The following is a 20694-nucleotide window of genomic DNA, read 5'->3' on the forward strand; positions in this document are numbered from 1 at the left end:
ATCTGATCCGGCTCGCCCTGAGACGTGGGCTTGAGCAAGTGTGGATGGGCAGGAAGGGAGATGCTTTTATTTAATTTCGGAGGGAGTGAGGACTGCAGGTGAGTGTAAAGAAAAGGGTAATTGCGAAAGTGAGCTGACTGCCCCGTTTCTCGCCCATCCCCTTGTGATTGCGGGGGTGGTCTTGGCAGGGAGGGTTGTGTCACGAAGTGCCTATTTCTCCTCCCCTTTCCCAGTTTCCCCCTTACACCCCATTTCCTTCTCCTTTTCCTATACGCTTAGGGCCCCTGGGGTTGTTATGTGTGTGCACACAACAGTGTTTGCTCCTCGTGGGGCTGGGGGAAGTTCTTAGTAAAGCTAAGTCTGAATATTTGCTCATCTTGCTGTCAAAAAAGAAAAAAAAAACCCAAACCCTGTACCTCTCCTCCCCCAGCCATCGTTCTCTCCACTCACTCGACTGGAGTAATCTTCATAGCTTTAACTCCTGTTCGCCTTTGAATAACAATTTTAGGGTTAAGCGAATGGAGGGGACTAAATGTAATTTGAAATATCTTTTGTTTCTCTCCCCGCCCCTCAGACTTCCAAAAAAAAGAACAGGAATGAAGAGGAAATGGGCCTTTTACAATATGCAGTTGCTGCTTCTGGTTTTCTTGGTGTGGGACCCAGCCAGGTGAGACATTTTATTGTATTTGAGCCTTCTGCTTCAGGGTCAGCCTCTGTTTCTTGAATGCCTTCAGCGGAGGGGTGGCTTTTGAGAATCTGGGTTATTTTGAATAATTATTTCTAATGAAAATGACTGTACCAGAAGACTGAAGTAAGAAGTGGCATAGCCTATAAAAAAGTTCATTGCTACTTGTTTTTAAATAAAACATTTTCTCAACAAAACCTGAAAAATTCCACTGAAAGAATACCCTTTGGGTGTTGTCCTTTAAATAGTTATTGGTCTTATGATTACAACAAAATTTAGTGAGGAAGCCAATGGTTTTCCCTGGATCCAAACAGAAAAGATAAAATGACTGAGTGAATGTTAACACTCTCTTGTCCTTTTTTCTCTTTCTCTCAAATAATTTTGGCCCTTTTAGTCAATCGAGAAAACCCCAAATGATGTGTCAGTCTTAAACCTCTAGGTGGAGGTAGCCTACTACTTCACAGTCACAAACAATCAGAAGCTTAATTTATTAGTTAACTTTTAATATTATGGATTTAGAGATAATTTATTTCTAAAATAGTTACTGTAATTAAAGTACCTTTTTAAACAGATAACTAATTTACTTTTCTCTATGCTTTACAAACAGGCACTTCATTTTCATGGCTTTCAGTAACTTGATCATACTTGTAGTTCAGGATCTTATTTTTTATGATGACACTTTAAATGAATCCTACTTGTTTAATGCCTTTAGTATATGATATTCAAAAGAATAGTTTAGAAGTTTTAAAGTTTTTTAAACTAAGTCTTCATTATATCTTGATGTACTTTTAATTTTTACTTTTCCTGTCTAAATATTTATCAGGATTTGAAAATATCCTTTTAAGTACCAAGAAGAAGAAATCGTTCCTTTTTTAAATTTGAAATGATCTACTTTTTAGTATTTGTCTTTTCACTTCAGAAGGGAAATCTGATGTGATTTTAGAAAAAGCAGTCTTGAGTGAAAATATCTACATGCAACTTTATCACCATCTTAGTGATAGGCTTTAAAATGTAATTAAGTAGGCAACATATAAACTTGATAATTGAAGGTGTGAACTAATTTACTTACATAATTTTTTAAAAAATAGCTGCAAAGCAGTGTTTTTTTAAATGTTCTCTCTGTCCTAAGAACAGGGTTTGTTTCAAGTTAGCTACTAGTTTTTTGATACATCAGAAGCATTTTTAGATACACTTTCTATAACCATCTTATCTCAAATAGGCTCTGTCAGTAGTTTCCACAATACACCTTGATCAAATTGCAACCACACATAGTCTTTGAACTTGAAGGGAGTGAACAAGCCGTGATAAATTAATAATCAGTGAAAATCCTGTGCTGCTCATATTTGTCTCCACTAGTTTTCTGTTCTGTATTTGACCAGTAATGCTAAAGTCACTGTATTATTGTATTATATAATTATTCTTTTTGGAGAGTAATTTAAATCTCTGAATCATTCTGGGGGAGAATGGCAGTGAAAAAAGACATTCAGTTTTATACATCCAGTTTCTTCTGCATCAGATTGCTGGATGTCACAAAAATCAGGCTTTATGATAGAGAAATCATGGGAGAAACGACAAACATCACTGTTCCTAACCATTTATGTGGGTATTTTAAGACAGTTTATTCTTTCTTCAAATTTATTACACAGGAGCATAGTGGAGCTAAATTTTAATCCTTATGTAGCCTCTTATCTCTCTCCTTGGAGACCTATCAGAAGGGGCTGTCCCTCAAAGGTTCCCTGCCACAGTGTGTGTTTGTTGCTGATCCATTCAGAGCCCACCTCCACTTCCCTGGCATCCCTTGAGCTTGGAGCAAGGCCAGTGGAGTTTCCCTGATGTCTGTATTGCACTTGGCCATTGGGTGGAGGTATATCCAAAGTAAGGAAATAATCTTGGTTTGAGAGAAAAACACAATTATGGGGAACATAGAGGAATTTTGTACCTCTAAGGAAGCAGTTTATTTTCCAATTAATATTCAGATCACTGAAGAATTGTTTCATGAGCTCCTTTGATGATTGTACCTTTCTAAAGTCAGAGTAACATCACTGATTGTGTCTGTATGTTATAATCTACAGTTACATTTTGTTCTAAAAAAGAGAAGAATTTTGGAAAGAACTGAGTAGAGTGTATAGAATGCTCAGTGGTAGAAATCTGAAGAAATGTTGACATGAAACTCTCTGATATTTTGCGCCCATTTTTAACAGCACATTTACCTTCTCAACAGACACACTGGGTTCAGAGAAGGGGGGGAAAGGGGAAGAAAATGGGGCATAGAATAACTTAAAATGAATTGCAAGGAAGAATATGTTTGGCGTTTGCAAGATATGCTTATGTATGTATCTATCAGCTTGTAAAATTATCTGTTTAGGTTGGTGCTGGCTGACCACGAAGATGAAGCTAAAAATAACATTACCATCTTTACGAGAATTCTTGACAGACTTCTGGATGGCTACGATAATCGGCTTAGACCAGGACTAGGAGGTGAAAATAATTTTACATTTTTTAACTCTCACCAGATAATGCCTGTAAGAGTCGAAGGGTAATAGTTATGCTTTGAGTTAATATATTCTCTATGTGATTTTACTATTATGTTTTAAAAACTATAGAAAGTAAGGTACATGAAGCACACATCTGTAATTCATTTCAAGTACACATATATTATACATTCAGCTTTTCTTTTCTAATATACCTAAAGTCATATGGTCCTGGTCCAGATTTCCTGCAAGAATAGTTTTGAAAGTAATTGTTTGTAGTATCTGTAAGTTTTTCAAACTTGAGTGTGTTAATATCAGATAGTATTGGGCTGATATACATGTGTAGTATCATGAATTACTTTCACCATGTTTTGCAAGTACTGTGTTCACGCTAGTACAGATAATTATAGAAATTAGGAGCATAAAAAATGAAAAACGGCCTCTGATTACCTAGTCCATAGAGAGCTGTAGTGGGAAGTATCTCTCTGGGGGTTTGAATCCACCACCAGCTCTCCTAGAGAAAGATGGGAAATTTTCTTTCATGCAGTCTTCTCCTGTTCAATTTACAGCTTCCAGAAACACACTAGAGCATTAGCTCTCTGTGCTGCATTTCAACAAATACACTTAACAGGATTGTAAACTGATACTCCATTCCACACGTGTAATATTTCTAAATACAGTGTAGACTTGCTGTTCTTTAAATTGTAGAAGACATTTTTAGATATACATTTGCTATAGATTTAAATATTTTAGAGAGTGTCATTTTCATGTCTAAATATTTATTTTTAGCACTTAAAAGCAAATCTTTTAATGATAAGGTAAGGGGTGAGTTTTGGCAAAGATGTTAAATTTCAATTATCCAACATAGCTTAGAAAGTACTAAGAATACCAGGTAAAGTAGATAAGTGTGAAATTTCTAAAAGGTATGTGAGTCAAAATACTATTACTCATCTCTTCTGCTCTGCTATGTATAAAGATTTACACACACATACACTTACTGACACACATTTATTGGATGAGTACTTCAAACTTATTCGGGTGTTCAGTTTAAGAATTAATTCAAATTAAGGTGAATTAGTTCAATACTTGATGTTAATGAAGGGTTATGTCATTAGCTTGGCTATTACTAAGTTGACAACACTACAATATCAAGTTGTTTGAAAAGATTTTGATTGAATTATTATTTATGTAAGCATTTTCCTTGCACAGTTTAAGTTGGCTTTTAATTCTGGGGTTGGTTTTGGGTTTTGGGGGATTTTTTTGGCATTGTTTGGTTTTGATCATACGAGTTCAAGAAAATTCAGAGGAACTCCAAACTGTGGTTGAGTAACATTTCGTTTAATTACTATTTGGTTTTTATGTGAATCCCTGGTGGCAAATTGGTACTTAGCATTTTGAAAGAAAAGCCCCACAGAGGAATAATGTTCACAAATATGACACGTTACTTCTCAACCAAAACTTTTATAACAGGAGAACGGAAAGGGGAAAGAATATCTCCTTAGTAAAGAATAAGCTTAATGGGCGTGAATATGGAATTATCATCTATGTTAGTATATGTGGCAATGGGCCAGTGCCAGGCACATAAAAGAAAAAGTCTTTTCAAGCAAAAGTCTGTCATAATTTGTGGTAGTAGTTTAAGAGGTGAATTGGTCTAATGCAGACCTCCCTAAACCATAGGTTTTCTTCTTTTTAAATAAACCATACACTGCCTAGAAGTCATAAAATATTTGAGCTGAAATACATTGTCTCTAAATTTTTAAGAAGAGTATTTACACTTTTGTTGCATAGCTGCCTTTTAAAAATGCCTTATTCTTGATCTCCTCATAAGGCTTTTGTATTAGCTTGTACACCATTTTATTTGTTTATTTATTTTTTAATGTTAGTACTCAAGTCAGGTCTAATTTGTCTTGTTATTTTTTTATAATGCAGTTGACTGAGTCACCTTTCTTCTTTTACTGCCTTCCTTCCCTTATCCTGTGGTTATTGGGTATTTTTAGGTTGTCCGTTTTCAGAGGCTGTAAATCCCATGGGAGGAGATTGCTCTTCTTTTTTCTCCAGAGCAGCTAGTGAATTTGAGCTCCGTGCTTTTGGATTGGGAGCTCAGGTCCTCTTGATTAGGCCACCAGAGAACCTAGATGATTGGATATATTATGATCTAAAAATCTCACAGTTGAATTAGTCGTCGTCTTTTAGGCTCACGCTGGCTTTTCATGTAACTCTGCTCTCTTGATCAGGTACCTTTCATGCCTCCCCATTGCCTTTGGCAGGTGGAGTAGAAGGGACAGAGACTTTAGAGCCAAATAGATGGAGCTAGGCACTTCTCCTACATCCATACATACAAGGCTGTATTGTGTGGTTTTTCTTTTGCTTAAAATGACCACACTACATCTGTCTTAGCACCTTTTAGGGTTATTGGGAGGCTTAAGTAAATATTTTTCTGCACAGAGCAGGTGTCATAAGCTGGCAGTTCTAGATTCCAATCTCTTCCCTTTGGTAAAGCAAAGGTCAAGACTTCAGTAAGATTGGTTGCCCCAAAGGCTGGAACAATGAGTGGACTCTTAAAACAGAGCAGTGATTTTGAGGGTGGTACATTCTGTTGTACATACAATTGCTTTGAATTGGAACCACTTGAGGATGCCTTATAACAATATAATAATCAACTTTTTCTTCAGTTTCTCTGATTTTACCAATAAATTTGTTACGATTCCTCCTCTTGTAAACTGCCTTTTTAGTTTTCCTTACTTTGTTCATATGTGGAATTATTTCTTTTTCTCTTCTATGCTTATCTAAACCTTATCTTTTCTGATCACCTCAGCATGGTTGTTTTTTAGTGATATTATTTCCTGACTGAAGTAATTGAGGTTTGTCTCTTTGCTGAATTCCTTTAGCATTTGTTGGCTCAGTGTCTCATTTGGTACTTAAATTATTTGCTATCTGGTAGTATTTATTGCCTTTTTTTTATGAGTCTCTTGTTACTTTAACAAGATTGTAAGCTCTGTGAGGCTACATATTGTATCATAAATCCTCTGTGCTCTTAGCAAGTGAATATTGATTTGCATATCATAGTCATAAAAGAAGTGTTGATGGCTTGATTAACTTTTCTGTGATAAGTTAATCATCTGTATAATGGGGCTACTCATATTTGAATGACCTTTTAGTGAGGACTATTTAGGTGACGTGCTGAACATCACATAGCAGCCAGACATTGTCGTGATGAGAATCTAGTGTTAGGCTGTGGTCATTTATGGAGGATTCTTGGTAGTTGTGTGGCCGGTCAAGAGTTAACATTTTGATGTCCATATTTGTCATCTATAAAATGGAATTACTAATGTTTATTTTGCAGTGCTTGATGAATATTGAGTGTGATGATGTAGGAAGAGAATTTAGCCCCCTAACGGGCTCCGTCTAACATACTTTGGACATGTTGTAAGGAGAGACTGGTCCTTCGAGAGGGACATCATGCTTGGGAGGGTGGAGGGATGGCGCAGGAGAGGAAGGCCCTCTATGAGGTGGATTGATTCAGTGACTGGGATAATCAGGATGGGAGTGTCAGAGATAGTGCGATTGGCACAGGACAGAGCAGAGTTTAGGGCTGTTGTAAATAGGGTAGCAATGAGTCTCAAGCGACTCGACGGCACATAACAACAACAACAAAACGGGCTTGTAGTAGAGAGTAAAAATCAGAAATTGCTAATTAAGAAAAAGAATTGGACAAACTCTCAAATACATTCTTAAAATTTAAGCTATTATGATGATTCCATAATTCTTCCATAATTCTTATCTTGAATTTTCAGATGCCATTTCATCTAGAAAGTCGAAGACATTTACTTCTGTTGAAACATGTAAGACATTAATAGTAAGAGGAAAGTGAGTTTGGTTTGATTTTAATATAGTTGACTGAGAATTTCTGTTGATTAAATTATCTGGATAATTAGTGTCAATATTTTTATCTCATGAGTTTAATATAAATGAGAGCACAGAGAAAAGAAGAGAGTTGTTTATTAAGAGTTAGGAAAAGACATGCTAGTTTTACTTGACTTTGACTTACTGTATCTTAGACTGACCTTGGATGGTGAAAAACTCAAGATTCCAGCCTACCTAGAGGAACCTGAGGAGAAAAACCCTCAATTCTTTTTGGCATACATGAGGTCACCGTGAGTGGAGATAGAATTGATGGTCATCAACCTTGGTTCTATCTTACCCATAGCCAGTTACTTAGAAGCTCTGAGCTGTGATATTTTCTTTAGGAAAATAGAAATCTTAGTATCTTGTTAAAAAAGGTGGCTGGTGAAGGAGGTGACTGGTGGTGAAGATAGTTTGTTCTCACATGCTAGCAAAAAAGATTGATAATTTAGCTGGGCAATCTGTGTATCTAAAATTAATAGTCTGGAAAACTCCACTGACGTGTTTTACTCAATAACACACAGGTTGCCAGGTGTCAGAATGAACTCTGTATCAGTGAGTTTGGTTTTTGTGTTTTTTTTTTTTTTTTGAGGGTAGATTATTGAGATTCCTGTGTATACCAAAGATTATGCAATACATTGGGAAATTAAATATTAAATTATTTAATAATTAATAATACACTCTCTTTAAAATTTAAGTGAGATCACATCACTTCTACTGCTTCAAACCCTGTTTGAGCAATGACACCATATTTCATGGAGAATAAATTCATATTTTCCTAAGGCCTCATATAACCTGTCTCCTTCCCCCTTTTCCCAACCTGAGCACCCACACCTTTCTCCCTTCTTGACACAGCGTCAGCCACATTAACTTCCTTGCTGTTCTTTGTACACACTAAGATAGCCAGGATACTCTTTAGGACTTTTTTGCTTCACTCTTTCCCCAGATAGCTCACCTTCTCAATGAACTCTGCCCAAACCAACCTAAAAATAACGGCATCGAGTCTAGCCTCAATAGTGCAACAATGCACTCTGATCCTTCTTAAATACTTTCATACTTCCTTTTTTATTCTTAGCTTTATTATCTTTTCAAGTACAAGATAAGTTATTACTCAAATGAATTGCTTGTTTTGGTCTCATTTACTTTATGGTGTCATGGATTTCTTGCCTGCTTTGTTGCTTAATTCACTAATGTATTATCCTGAGCATCTGGAAGTTGAGCACTCTATTAAATAGTTCTTGCATAAATGTTATTTTTTTAATTTAAGTTTTAGAAAGCTTCTGTAAAAAATCAACTATGTTAAAAAGAAATAACTACACAGCTTCTCCTATCCTTATGTTGTCTAAAGAATGGGGCACTATCGGGGTGACTGAGTGTCTAAACAGGGGAAAATGGGACATAGAGGAACAGGACCATGAACGTCTCTCTCAAAGGGCCAGAGGGAGTAATAATCGCACACCCCCTCACCACCCCAGAAAAGAAAGCAGATAAAGAGCTAATATCCCTATCATACCTCTATAGACCCACCAGCAGCAAGAGGTTCGTTTATTCATTGCTGACTTGCAGACTCACAGTTATGGTACTAATAATTGGGTTTCTTAGGGAAGGAAGGTGGAGAGTGAGGTGGCAAAGAATACCACTCAGAACAAATCCAGGCTTTAGCCCAAGGCAGAGTTCCAAGGCACAATTCCTCAGTAAGTCTAGGCTTTGGTTTCGGTTCAGCAGTCAAATCCAAATCGTCCAGCAAGTTTTGCTTCAGAGTAGTTATAATTAAATCATCCAGCAAGGTTTGCATCAAAGCAGATATAGTCAGCTGCTCCTTCAAACATCCGGCAAGAACAGCCAAACCTTTAACTGTGGCCAGCACAAATGCAGATAGCCTCAGGTCATACAATGCCACCATTTGTCTGCAGCAGTGCTACAGTCTGTCCAGCACCTGGGTCTCGCTCTCACCAGGGTCTTGCTGCCATAGCATTGCTCACTTCAAGTCTTGGTGCTGAATGTGGAAATCACTCTATCTTATTCTGGTCCCACAGCTGATGATAATTTACAAGGACCATGTGTCTGCAGTTAAGGTAGCTGGAGACCAGAGGTGGCTTATTTTAATAGTAAAAAAAAATTTAAAACTCACTCGGTAGGGTCAACAGTCCCATCAAGAACATCCACAGTACAAAGCCAATTTCCAAGATGCCAGGCATGCTCCCTATATTCCCTGAACATACTTCTAACAATTCTGATACCAGTGGCCTCACCTACGGCCCATGATGTGCTGCTACTGGGTCTGTTAATCTGTTCTATTGGCCACACAGAACTTAAAGAACCAAACACAAAATTGTGAGACTTAATAGGGAGGTTAACAGGTTACAATTTAGGTTGGAAACTGGACACTATTCCTCAGGACACTTACTCAAGTGTACAAGCCTTTGAGCTGCCTTGAGACTTCCAGTCAATGCTACAAAGCTTTTTTCAACTCAGAGTCAACTAAATTTTGTCAAATCAGAACTGGCTTGTAGCTGACCTTCTCTTGAGTTTCTGAGTCACACTGGGGGAGATTAATCTTTCCCTTCTTCAGAGGTGATGGTGAATTTGGACTGTTAATAGAGGGCCATTACCTTTGGATTAGTAGTGCAACTCCTCATGGACTCTGCCACCAGAGTTTAAAGCTCTCTTGGTCCTGTCATTTATGGCATCTCTTTCACCTAGTCTTCCGGCAGGCTTGGGCAAAGACTCACAGTCTAGCTCTTTGGGGTTAGTAGTCCCAGGTCTGCTCTGTCTTGTGTTCGTCTCTGGTTCTCTACTGCTTCTGGTCCATCTTGCACAGGAATCTCTGGCCCCAAAGGACTTACACTACATTGTCCACTTCTTCTGTTTTGCTGGTTGCAAGATTTCTCTGACCTGTAAGCTGTCAACCTCCCAATTTTGTGTTTGGTTCTGTAAATTCTGAGTGACCACTGCAACTGATTAAAAAGACCAAATAGCAGCCCAGCGTGGGCCCTTTGTGGAGTTGTTTATATCCCAACTTGTGGAAGTAGGTAAGAAAGTATAGGAGGCATGCCTGGCATGTTCAAAACTGGTTGCACTGTGGGTGTTCTTGCTCATCATCTCTCAGTAATCTACATACCCTATTTGCAGAGTCCCATGCAGCCATATGGACAAAGTCAGTGGCAGTGGCCCAGCAAAGCCACTTTGAACAGTAAACCCACTACATCACAAAATTCAATAGATTAATTGGCATTAGATTATCACCAGGGCCTTCTGTCACTTTCATTGACATATTGTAAAAACTGACTTCTTGACACATTGAAATAATTACTGTACCAATTATTCAAACTCTTAGGTTATTACGATAACTTAGGTTAGCTATGATTCTGACTTAAAAGAAATATATGATTTTGGAAGAGTTTTAATCTCATCTGTTACTTAATTTAGGGAGCTCTGATGGCCTAGTCAATGGGGAATTCTGTTGCTAACCCAGAGACCTTGCCACTAATCCATCAGTGCAGAAAAAAAGATAGGCAATCTCCTCCTTTGCAGTTTACACCCTCAGAAACCCAGTGGAGGGTTAGTATTAGTTAGTTCTTAATTTCCTGGCAATGAGAGAGTGAAACAGAGTGACGTAATTTATCATCTGTGAAACAAAAGGAAGAGTTCTACTTAATACACTTGTACTCACAAGGACGTTGTGTGGTCTAAGTAAATTAAAATTCTTTAGAAATGTAATGCTTCTTGTAATGTGTTACCATTACTCTTATTAGAAAGAACCCTGGTGATGCAGTGGTTCATTGCTTTAGTCACTGTTGGAAATGCTGCTAGAACTCACCAGTCACTTTACAGGAGAGAGAAGCATTCTTCTTCTGTAAGGAATGCCTGGAAACTTTATGAGATAGTTTTACTTGTTCCCATACAGTATTGCTATGAATTGGTTTCCAGAGTCAAGATACATTTGAGACTTTATGCTCTAAATGCATCAACTTAAAATGTGCCCAAATAATGTTAGTTGTTCCTCTACTTTGGTTCCCATTCTTTGTGAGACTGGAAACTTGAGATGAATTTTCCATAGCATTTTATCAACCACAGTTCATAAAACTGAATTAGTTTCTCCTTTTGTCCTTTTAATCATTGGAGCTAACACCTCAGGCTGTCTGCGAGTTTGCACACTTCATAAGAAGCTTTCAAATTGTTAGCTGAATAAAAGGAACACCTTTTGAGGTTTGGACTCATTTTATGGGGTCATTGGAAAAAAAAGTAATGTGTAGCTAGACCTCATATATTTGTGACAATTCACATCAACAGTACTTAGCAGTGACTATTAGAAATGACAAGATTTGGTAGCTAAATTATGGAGTCGGTCTGAAAAGTCTAGAGGGAGCATCATGCTTTATTGTACTTTGAGAAGCTATAACAAGTAGGCTGCCTAGATAGAATTTATTTTTATTTTCGCGGTGCTGTTGTTTTCCATTGTGACCGTTGAGGCAGCTTTATTTCTAAACCCATGAAAATCATGAAGTCAGAGCCTAGGCTTGGAATCTGGGGGGTCAATTTCTTACTTTGCTTGTAGATTTAATCTTTAGACTACAGTAAGGTTTATGAGAAATACATAGTCCTATGGAGTTTATGATTCTCAAATTTATAGCAATATATTTGATAGGAAAAGGTACAGTGAAAAAAAAAATCTCATTTCTTCCAGTACTTACTCTAGGAAATATGACATCAAAATTTTATTTTTATTTCAATAAAGGATCAGTTGTTAACAAAAAAAATTATTTTTATTATTATTATACAAATAATGCTTAGGACTGACCAGTGATTCTGGATACCGACAGCTTTGGATTTGCTTTCTGTCACAGTCGTGTATTAACTTTATAACTTTTAGCATTTTATATAACCTCTCATTGCCTTGATTTTTTTATTTGTAAAATGAGCGTGAAAGTATTTGGCATTTTGGTTTGTTTGGAGGTTGCTGGCTTTTTAATCTAAGGCCATTGGATTCTGTGTAATACCACAAATTAGAAGCTTAGTACTTTTAGTACTATTTCTCCTGTGAAATGGTAGTGAAAATAGAATGAATTTGTCATTCTCTAGAAAATGGTGAATTTGTTGTATAACATCACTCTTTAGAAGTCGAGGTTTTATAAATTAAACTTAGAATGATGATTTTATAAATTAAAATTAGAATGATGCCTTTGATACTATTTCTGTAGTAGGCACTACTCAAAATTTTATTTAATTTCAAAAACCTGGACTTTTAATGAGTGCTAAATTTGGAGAACACATACTTTAGTTAAAAGGAGATATTTCTATAGTCAGTCTATTTTTTAATATATCTTTGTACCTTTTAAATTTCTGAAAATAAAACCAATAACCAAAGAAAGTTAGCATTTTTTGTCATAATTATTTTCATGCCATGTCTCAACTTTTATAAATTCATATTTATGGAGTAAAATTTCACCATGTGCAATTATAGAACATAGCGTTTATAGGACAGAAACCAAAAACATGACCACTAACCTAACTTGTTGATTGTCTTTGAATAGAGCACGATTCATAGCAACCCTATGAACAAAAGGCCTAAAGCCTTTCTATAATTACTGACATTTATCAAAGATATAGAATTTCTGGAGCATGTTGTTAGGAAGTGGGTGCCACTCCTGCTTCCAAACTTATCTTAAATTGGGAGCTCCACCAAACACTGTCCACCATGGGTAAACGTTATGACATTTTGATATCTCAGTGGCACAAGGTTCAGCATCACAGCAACTCCAGGTTACCTCAGTACAGCATATTGACAGAAGAGTGCTGTACCACTTAGAAGAATGTTCCTCCAAAATATAATATTAAGCAACTTTAAATACAGAGGCCCTCCCTGAGGTTGTCTAGACTCTAAACAAAAGGCTTAAGTTAAAAAAAAAAGGCAATATAATGTGTTGTTGTTAGGTGCCATTGAGTCACCTGCAATGTATAGTGACCCTATGTACAGCAGCTCTGAACCCTTCTCTGTCTTGGGGCAATCTCATTAATTCCTACACACTCCATTGCCCTAGAAGCTGTATCAATCCATCTCGTACAGGGTCTTCCTCTCCTCCTCTGTCCCTCCATCCTTCTGAGCATGATGTCCTTTTCCCAGGACTGATCACTTTTGGCCACGTGCCCAAAGTATGTGAGGCAGAGCTTCAGAATCCTGTCCTCCAAGTAGAGACTTGAATTAACTTTCTCCAAGACAGACCTATTTGTTTTCTTGGCAGACCATGCTACGTTCAAAACTCTTCTCCAGCACAACTCTAATGCATCTATTCTTCTTCCTTCATCCTTAGTCATTGTCCAGCTCTCTGAAGTATAACAAATAATTGAGAAAAACATGGCCTAGATAGGTGCACCTTTGTCTCTAGACTGACATCGTTGCTCTTTAGCACTCTGGCGAGGTCCATGACAACAGATTTTCCCAATGTAATTTGTCTTTTGATTTCCTGAGTGCTGGTGGTAAGAGTGTTGATTGTAGATTCTAGCAAACTGTAATTACTAACAACCTCAGTCTCTTCTCCATCTATCGTGGTGATGCCAACTGGCCCAGTGGTGAGAATCTTTGTTTTCTTGATGTTAAGCTTCAATCCATATGGAAGACTATAGTCCTTGACCTTTAACCTAACTTAGAATGCTCTAACTACCTGAAACAGCTAAAAAAGGGTCTTAGACTTATGGAGTGTATTCTTGATGCTTTGTTGGTAGATACTGTTGAATCAGCTTCTAACTCATTGTTGCCCCATGTGTTGTTACAGAGCAGAGCTGCTCCAAAGGATCTTCTCAGCTGTAACCGTCAAGGAAGTTGTTTGCTAGACTTTTCTTTTATGGAATGGTTGGGTGGTTGAAGGCATTAAGAGTGACAACATCCTCTCTTAATGGTTAAAAAAGTGATCTGATATCAGAATCAAGATGGAAAGATAGGGATAAGAGGGGATCGGAAGAAGATTAGAAAGGAAGAGATTGAACTTTCTTATAGTTCTAGTTGCCCACAGAGGCAGGGTAAGCTCTGTGTGTTGGGTCTTGTGCCTCTTTGAAAAACTGTGAGATTTGGCATCCTCCCCCGCATTCAGCAGCTGTGGTTGGCACTGTTGTTCCCTAGAGGCCTGAGGCAGCTGAGCATCAAGGCTTCCTTCTCTTCTGACTCAGCTCCACTGGGTCCCCTAATGGGCCCAGAGTAGACTAACCTTCACATCAGGCATTCAGCATAACATTTCAGGGCCTTTTGAACTCTCTACCATCAGCTAAACTCCACCCATTTGAGTTGGTCAAACATTCACAGCAATTACTGCATTTGATTCTCATGAGAGAAAATGGAAAGAAATGAAGGTGAGTCCCTATAGGTGTATAGAGGATGTTTAGAAAAACAGTGAGTAACTAATGCCCAGTTACTTACCATTTGCTGTTTACTCAAAATTGTTTTGTGGGAGCTATAAAACATGAAGTGTGAGAAAGCACAGACTGCCTTCAGTGGGATATCACTGGGAGGAGTAGGGGCCTGGGATGTGGCTTTCAGAGTCAGTTTTTCAGTTGTGTTTGGATCCTGCTCTGCTTCTGTTCATCTGGCACAGCAATAGTGTACTGATAGACTTCATCACAGTGCACATCCGGTTATACTAGAAACCATGGTCATGTTGTGTGCAGAGTTTGGATTCTTCTGTTTAATATCCCAAGATAGGATTAAGACTGACTCCCTCAAGCATTTGCTGTAATGAGGTGCTGTAGATTGTACAACTTTGTACAACTCAGCAGACACTACCTGCTCTTACTTCATCCTCACCATTGTTGTTGTGTTTGAGTTCATTGTTATGTCTACTGTGTCACTCTTACCAAATTGTCCTGTTTTCAGTGATCCTCTACCCAGCATAGAGTCCTTCACCACGGTTTGGGGCTGATATTTCTTCAAAACTTCTCAGTTCTTTGCTGTAACTATATACGCAGTGAGAAGTATTGTCATTTTAATGTACTAACACTTGGGCATGGTTTCACCTTAATAACTTTTTAGTTAACAGGAATTTGTGCTTAAGTCACTGTATTTTCCCCTCCTGCCCTTAAGCTCAGGTGCAAAGTTTTCTTCTCTCCCCCACCCCCAGCCTAATACAGAGTAGACAAATTGAGCCACAAGCATGACTAATCCATTTGTTTTAGTGCCATTTTTTTGATTGCTGCAGCTCAATCATGTTGTATAAATTTACACTGAAGGTGCATACAGCCAAAAAGAACAGCTTGGCCAGTCGACAGTTCATTACTTCTCAATGTGTTAACATGGATGGAGTCAAATGAAATTATTCTAGTAGCCCATTCATTACCATGTGTCTGTGAAGTGCCAGAAACCACTCTGGAATATAAAGATGCCTGAAGTACAGAGTTGGCCTTCCAGTCTGTACAGCTCTCTGGATATAGAGGAGGAGAGATCATATACTATCATACTCAAAATAGTTCCAATCAGTGCTGCCAGTATCCCATTGTAAGACCATACTATTGGTTAGAGGCATGAGCTGTCACTTTACATGGACTTATCTGTGTTCTTCAGCTATTTCCATTCACTTGTATCCTTTTTAGACGTTTCCTGCTGAAGATGACGAGTGTTGGCTTGGGTTCTAAATTCCAGGAAATGTGTAGTGAGCTAAACCTGGCCTTTGCATTAATTCATGTCACACCACGTTATGGCACTTTCTACCTTCTGAGGGTCCTTGACCTTAATTAAGAACAAGATCACTCTCTCTCCTTTATTGAACTCTAAATCTGCTCTTAGCAAAGGAAATATTTTTCTGGTTTATTTACTAGAAGGCTGAAATGAAGATGTCTACAGGATAGTGTACTGTACTACATGTGATGTGGCCTTCTGGGTTTGTAGAACTGGAGGTGGGATCTTTGTGTTATCAGTGATAATCCTAGAGTTATATCAAGAAAAACATTTTTTTCCTCCCTTGATCTTAATTTGTTTTCATATAAAGGTAAATGAAAAATAACTAAGTACTATAAAATAATAATAATTGATTTAGGATATAATGCAGTGCATATTAAGTTCATATTTATTACTAAGTTAAAGTTTAACCTTTTGAATTTTTAATATTTTAGAAATAATACACAACTCAGAAAACTTACTTTAATGTAAAATAGTCTCAACCTCTGAGGTACAGGCTTTAGGAATAAGATATGACATGAATAAAATTAGCCTTTAAATGTAAATAAATTTCATATAGAACCTAATGAATTCAGGATCATCAAATTATAAAATACCTATTTTATTGAATTTTTGTTTTATAATAAGTTGTACTACACAGTAATTTTGATATTTCTATATGCTTTAGTATATGTTTAAAATAAATTTTAAAAATTCTGTGTTGTGGTTATGTGTTGTTGAGTCGCCTGCAACCCATAGCAATCCTATGTACAGCAGTTCTGAACCCTGCCCTGTCATGAGTCAGTCTCACTGGTATTAGTCCATTTCATCTGGAGTCTTCCTCTCCTGCACTCTCTCTCCACCCTTCGTAGCATAATGTCTTTCTCCAAAGACTAGTCTCCTCTAGCCATGTGACCAAAGTATGTGAGCTTCAAAATCCTAGCCTCCAAAGAGAACCTTGGTTTCACCCTCTCCAAGACAGACCTACTTGCTTTCTTGGCAGTCAGTGGTATGGTCAAGACTCTTCTCCAGCACCACAGTTTGAAGGCGTTTATTCTTCTTTTGTCATCCTTAGTCATTGTCCAGCTCTCTGATAATTTATTATATTGTTATAATAGATTAAAAATATCCTGACATTAGAGCTATCATAGGCATCTTAGTTTGTTACATGAGTTGTATGATGTCAGCTTTGTCTTCTTTATGATAACTTATTTTATTGTTTAAAATATGCTAAATACAAAAACATTACTTTATATACAATTTGAAAAATAGTGCTTTGTTATACTTATGTAATTCTCTTTACTAATATTTGTGATGCCAAGTTCTTAGGGAAAGGAATGAAAAACATAGTACAGTGATTGTTCTAGAAATACATATTGTGTTATTTTTATCTTTAGAGGCATTTTAGTATTCTTTAAGGTTATGATCAGCTTGGGTATTGGTGATTTTATTTAAAAATAATAAAAAAGGTTTTTTGTGATATAATATTCATACAAATAAATGTAAAAATAAGAGAATGCTGTTTTTAACTATTGTGGAGAATGTATAGCCCAAACCATTTTGTAAATATTTGAGGGAGTTGTTATAATAGGTAATACAATTGTAGTAGAGTTAGGTAATACAGTTAAGGAAGATTGGTGCAAGACTGAAAATTATAAATGTCTCCTAATAGCATTCCAAAATCCATTATTTAGATTATGTTTTGTAATGGCAGCAAAAATATTTCAGTGGTTATTGGCGAGGCATTTGGTTTCCATTAAGAAATAAAAGAGCCAGATGCTCTTAGAATAGTGCCCGTTAAAAGCTTTTGGTCGTGGTTGAAAACTGTAGACTTAAATGAAGTTCTTTGAGTAGGAAGACAATTGTCATGGGTGACTTTTAAACAGATAAGAGATATCACTATATACTTTTTACCACAGATTACTCTTAAGGTTTTAGATTTAGTAACTTCTCTAGGATTTGAGTTGCATAGCCAATTTTTTGCCCAGTTATATAAATTTTTTGGAAACCATTAGCCATAAACCCCAAGAATTAAGGATAAAATAGAACAAACTAATTTTTATTTCTGTTGTTAGTTGGCGTCGAATTGAGTACAACCCATCATGACCCTGTGAACAACAGATCTGAACCTTGCCCTATCCTGTGCCAACCTCACACTTCCTGACACATTAGAGTCCATTGCAGCAGTCACTAAGTCAGTCCACCTGGTTGAGGGTCTCCCTCTTCGCTGACCCTCCACTCTTTGGAACATCATGTCTCTCTCCAAGGAATAGCCCTTCCTACCAGCATGCCTAAAGTATGTGAGATGAAGCCTCATTATCTTTACTTCCAAAGAATACTTTGGCCGCACCCTCTCCAAGACATATTTATTTGTTCCTTTGGCCATCCATAGGGTGTTAAGTACTCTTCTCCAACACCACAGCTTAAAATCATCAATTCTTCTTTTGTTTCTGTGATCCTATGCAAATATTTTTCAGTTTCTCAGCAAAGAAATAGTGGGCTAAAATGCAGCCAGGTTTACAAGTAAGATTAAAATTTGTATACTAAGTCAGAGAAAGTGTTAATTAAAATAAAATGGAATGGAATTGCAAGACTGGTGTTCAAGTTGGGTAGTAGAGGAGACTATGGGAGGGTGAATTTGATGAGTTATCTAGGGCATGTAAGAGGATAATCAGTGAAGCAAAAAAAAAAAAAAAAAAAGAGGCTGATGTTTGTGCATGTTAGAATAGCCAGTGAGTCTTCCAACAGATATTAGAGTAAAAGAAAGTTGAGAATCTTAAGAGCAAGTGGGTGGCTTTAAGTGTTGATCACATTATAAAAGAATAGGGTTACTGCAGAACCAGGTTAAATAAAGGCAATCATCATTAGAGCATTACTGAGAGAATAGTGAAGTCCCATGATGGCTAGACATTAAAACTACATCTTGTTTTTACCATTTTGCATAACTTTTAGTATAATGATAGTTATAGAATTATGTGGTCAAGGATAACCAGGCAAAATAGCAGGAAAACCAAATAAAGAACACTATTATTTGTAGTGCTTATTTTAACATATTACAGTTTCCAGTAGATGAAATACACACATTTGTTTTAAACCTTAAATATATATAAAGCTTCTAACAACAGTTCCAGAATTCTTAAATAAGAGAACCTGGCAGATGAAGTCGTGAGGTGAATATTGCTGTAGAAGAACTCCTTTCAACTTTCATTCCATCAAACTCTCCAGATAATCTGAAGAGCACTTGGAGGTATTTTTGGCTGGCACCAAACTGAAGGATGACTCATAGCTTTAGCAGAGAGGGTCATTTAAGTTTTAGATTATTATTTGTGAGATACAGGAGTGATGAAAAGTCCCAGGGGAACCAGGTGCTGACTCAGGGTGGAGACACTTAGGTTCTGCCTGGTCTCGCAGTGTTTCCTGAATGTACCATTCCCCTTTAGCCACTACCACACCCAGTCTGGCTTTTGTCAGCTTGGTGACAGCTGCTTATACAAACATTCTTGCATTCAGATTGAATGTCATCAGTTGCTGGGGGAAGCTGCAATGTCTGCTGTTGTCGCCACTGCCTAAGAACAGCTGGGAGGTGATGGGGAACCCTTCAGCATCAGGAAGGTGGACAGGTGCGCGTGTAAGTGAGTGGATAGATAGGAAGATTAATGGGGCAGAAAGTAGATGCTTGTCTATCAAATCCTTCTTTTCTTAGGAATTGCTTTGTGGCTGTCATTTCTAAAATTTCCCCCCACCCGTTCAGAGAAGCTAGTGTGACATTTTAGTGCTCTGTCAAAAGACATTAGATGAGGTTATAATAAACTCAGGTAGCTTTTTATAGTACAAATGTAATGACCAAGGAAACAGAGGAACACTTTCTTCCTAGTACTGGAATAAACAATCAAATATAGGTGAGAAAATAAAATTATAGTAGTCTTTATCAGTGAGGGAGATACTTAATTATAAGTAGAAGAAAACGATTATCAAACTGAAATTTCATAAACATAGCTAGTGGTCGGTCACTGCTACCATTATTTGCAGTTTTGAACTCAGGAACTGAATGATGTCATCAGGAACTCAGAATCTTATTTTTTCCCCCTTCCTCTTTTCTTATTATTGACTTCTGTTGTTGAGTTTGTTAGCTTATGATTTCGAAATGGCTACTACAGCTGTCATCTCACTAAGTTGAGGCCAAAATAAAAAGAAGGGATAGTGCCAGCTCGACCTTTTTTTTTCCCTTTCAGACAAAACCAAGCCTTTCCTAGTACTTGCTGATGATTTTTTCCTGTATCTCAGTGTTTGTGTTTTCTAGCTAGGAGGGCATCTGGGAAATTGAGTGTTGTTTGAACTTATGTTAGTTCTAAATAAAACTTGGGATTTTCTAGGAAAGAGAAGAATGTGTTGGGTATTCAGTAGACTCCTAGAAATATCTACCAGAATTTGTAGAAAAGTTACTTAATTTCTTTGTGCCTCAATTTTCTGTACTGTAAAATAGAAAAGAATAGTTTCAGAGATGAGCTAATATTTCAGAAGTCCTTGAAACTGTAATATATATGAGTATCATCTGGATGGAGATTACTTTAATATTGATTTTTATTCTGTGTATTTTAGTGATGCTCAGCATTCTATATTTCTGAATAGCTCCCAATGTGGTTATTCTTGGCTCTTTATACTTTGAGTAGCGCTAAGTTAGCTGTGTTGTTGTTATGTGACATCAAGTCTCTTGGGACTCATAGCGACCCTATGTGTAACAGCCCTGAACCCTCCTCTATCCTGAGCCAACCTTACTGTCTCGGACACACCTACCTGTATTACCCTAGTCACTGAGTCAATCCATCTCATCCAGGGTCTTCCTCTCTTGCGCTATCCCTTCCCCCTCCCAAGCATTACATCCCTCTCTAAGGACTGGTTCCTCCTTGCAACATGTCCAAAGTATGTCAGACGAAGCTTCAGAATCCTTATCTCCAAAAAGCAGCCTGGTTTCACCCTCTCCGTGATGAACCTGT

The 20694-nt window shown here is 37.3% G+C and overlaps 1 protein-coding gene across 2 annotated transcripts in view; it reads left to right on the forward strand.

The window, feature by feature from the left end:
• Positions 1-596: 596 nt before the first annotated feature.
• GABRA2 (gamma-aminobutyric acid (GABA) A receptor, alpha 2) overlaps positions 597-20694 on the forward strand; it is a 255148-nt gene continuing 235050 nt past the window's right edge. For both annotated transcript variants that reach the window (XM_006894170.1, XM_006894171.1), the window contains exons 1-2: positions 597-667; positions 3051-3163. In XM_006894170.1, the coding sequence (XP_006894232.1) occupies positions 597-667; positions 3051-3163 (184 nt within the window). The remainder of the gene's footprint in view (positions 668-3050; positions 3164-20694) is intronic.

This window comes from Elephantulus edwardii, unplaced genomic scaffold, assembly GCF_000299155.1.
Source record: "Elephantulus edwardii isolate Elephantulus edwardi_28Jun2011 unplaced genomic scaffold, EleEdw1.0 scaffold00137, whole genome shotgun sequence".
In the NCBI taxonomy this organism is placed as follows: Eukaryota; Metazoa; Chordata; class Mammalia; order Macroscelidea; family Macroscelididae; genus Elephantulus; species Elephantulus edwardii.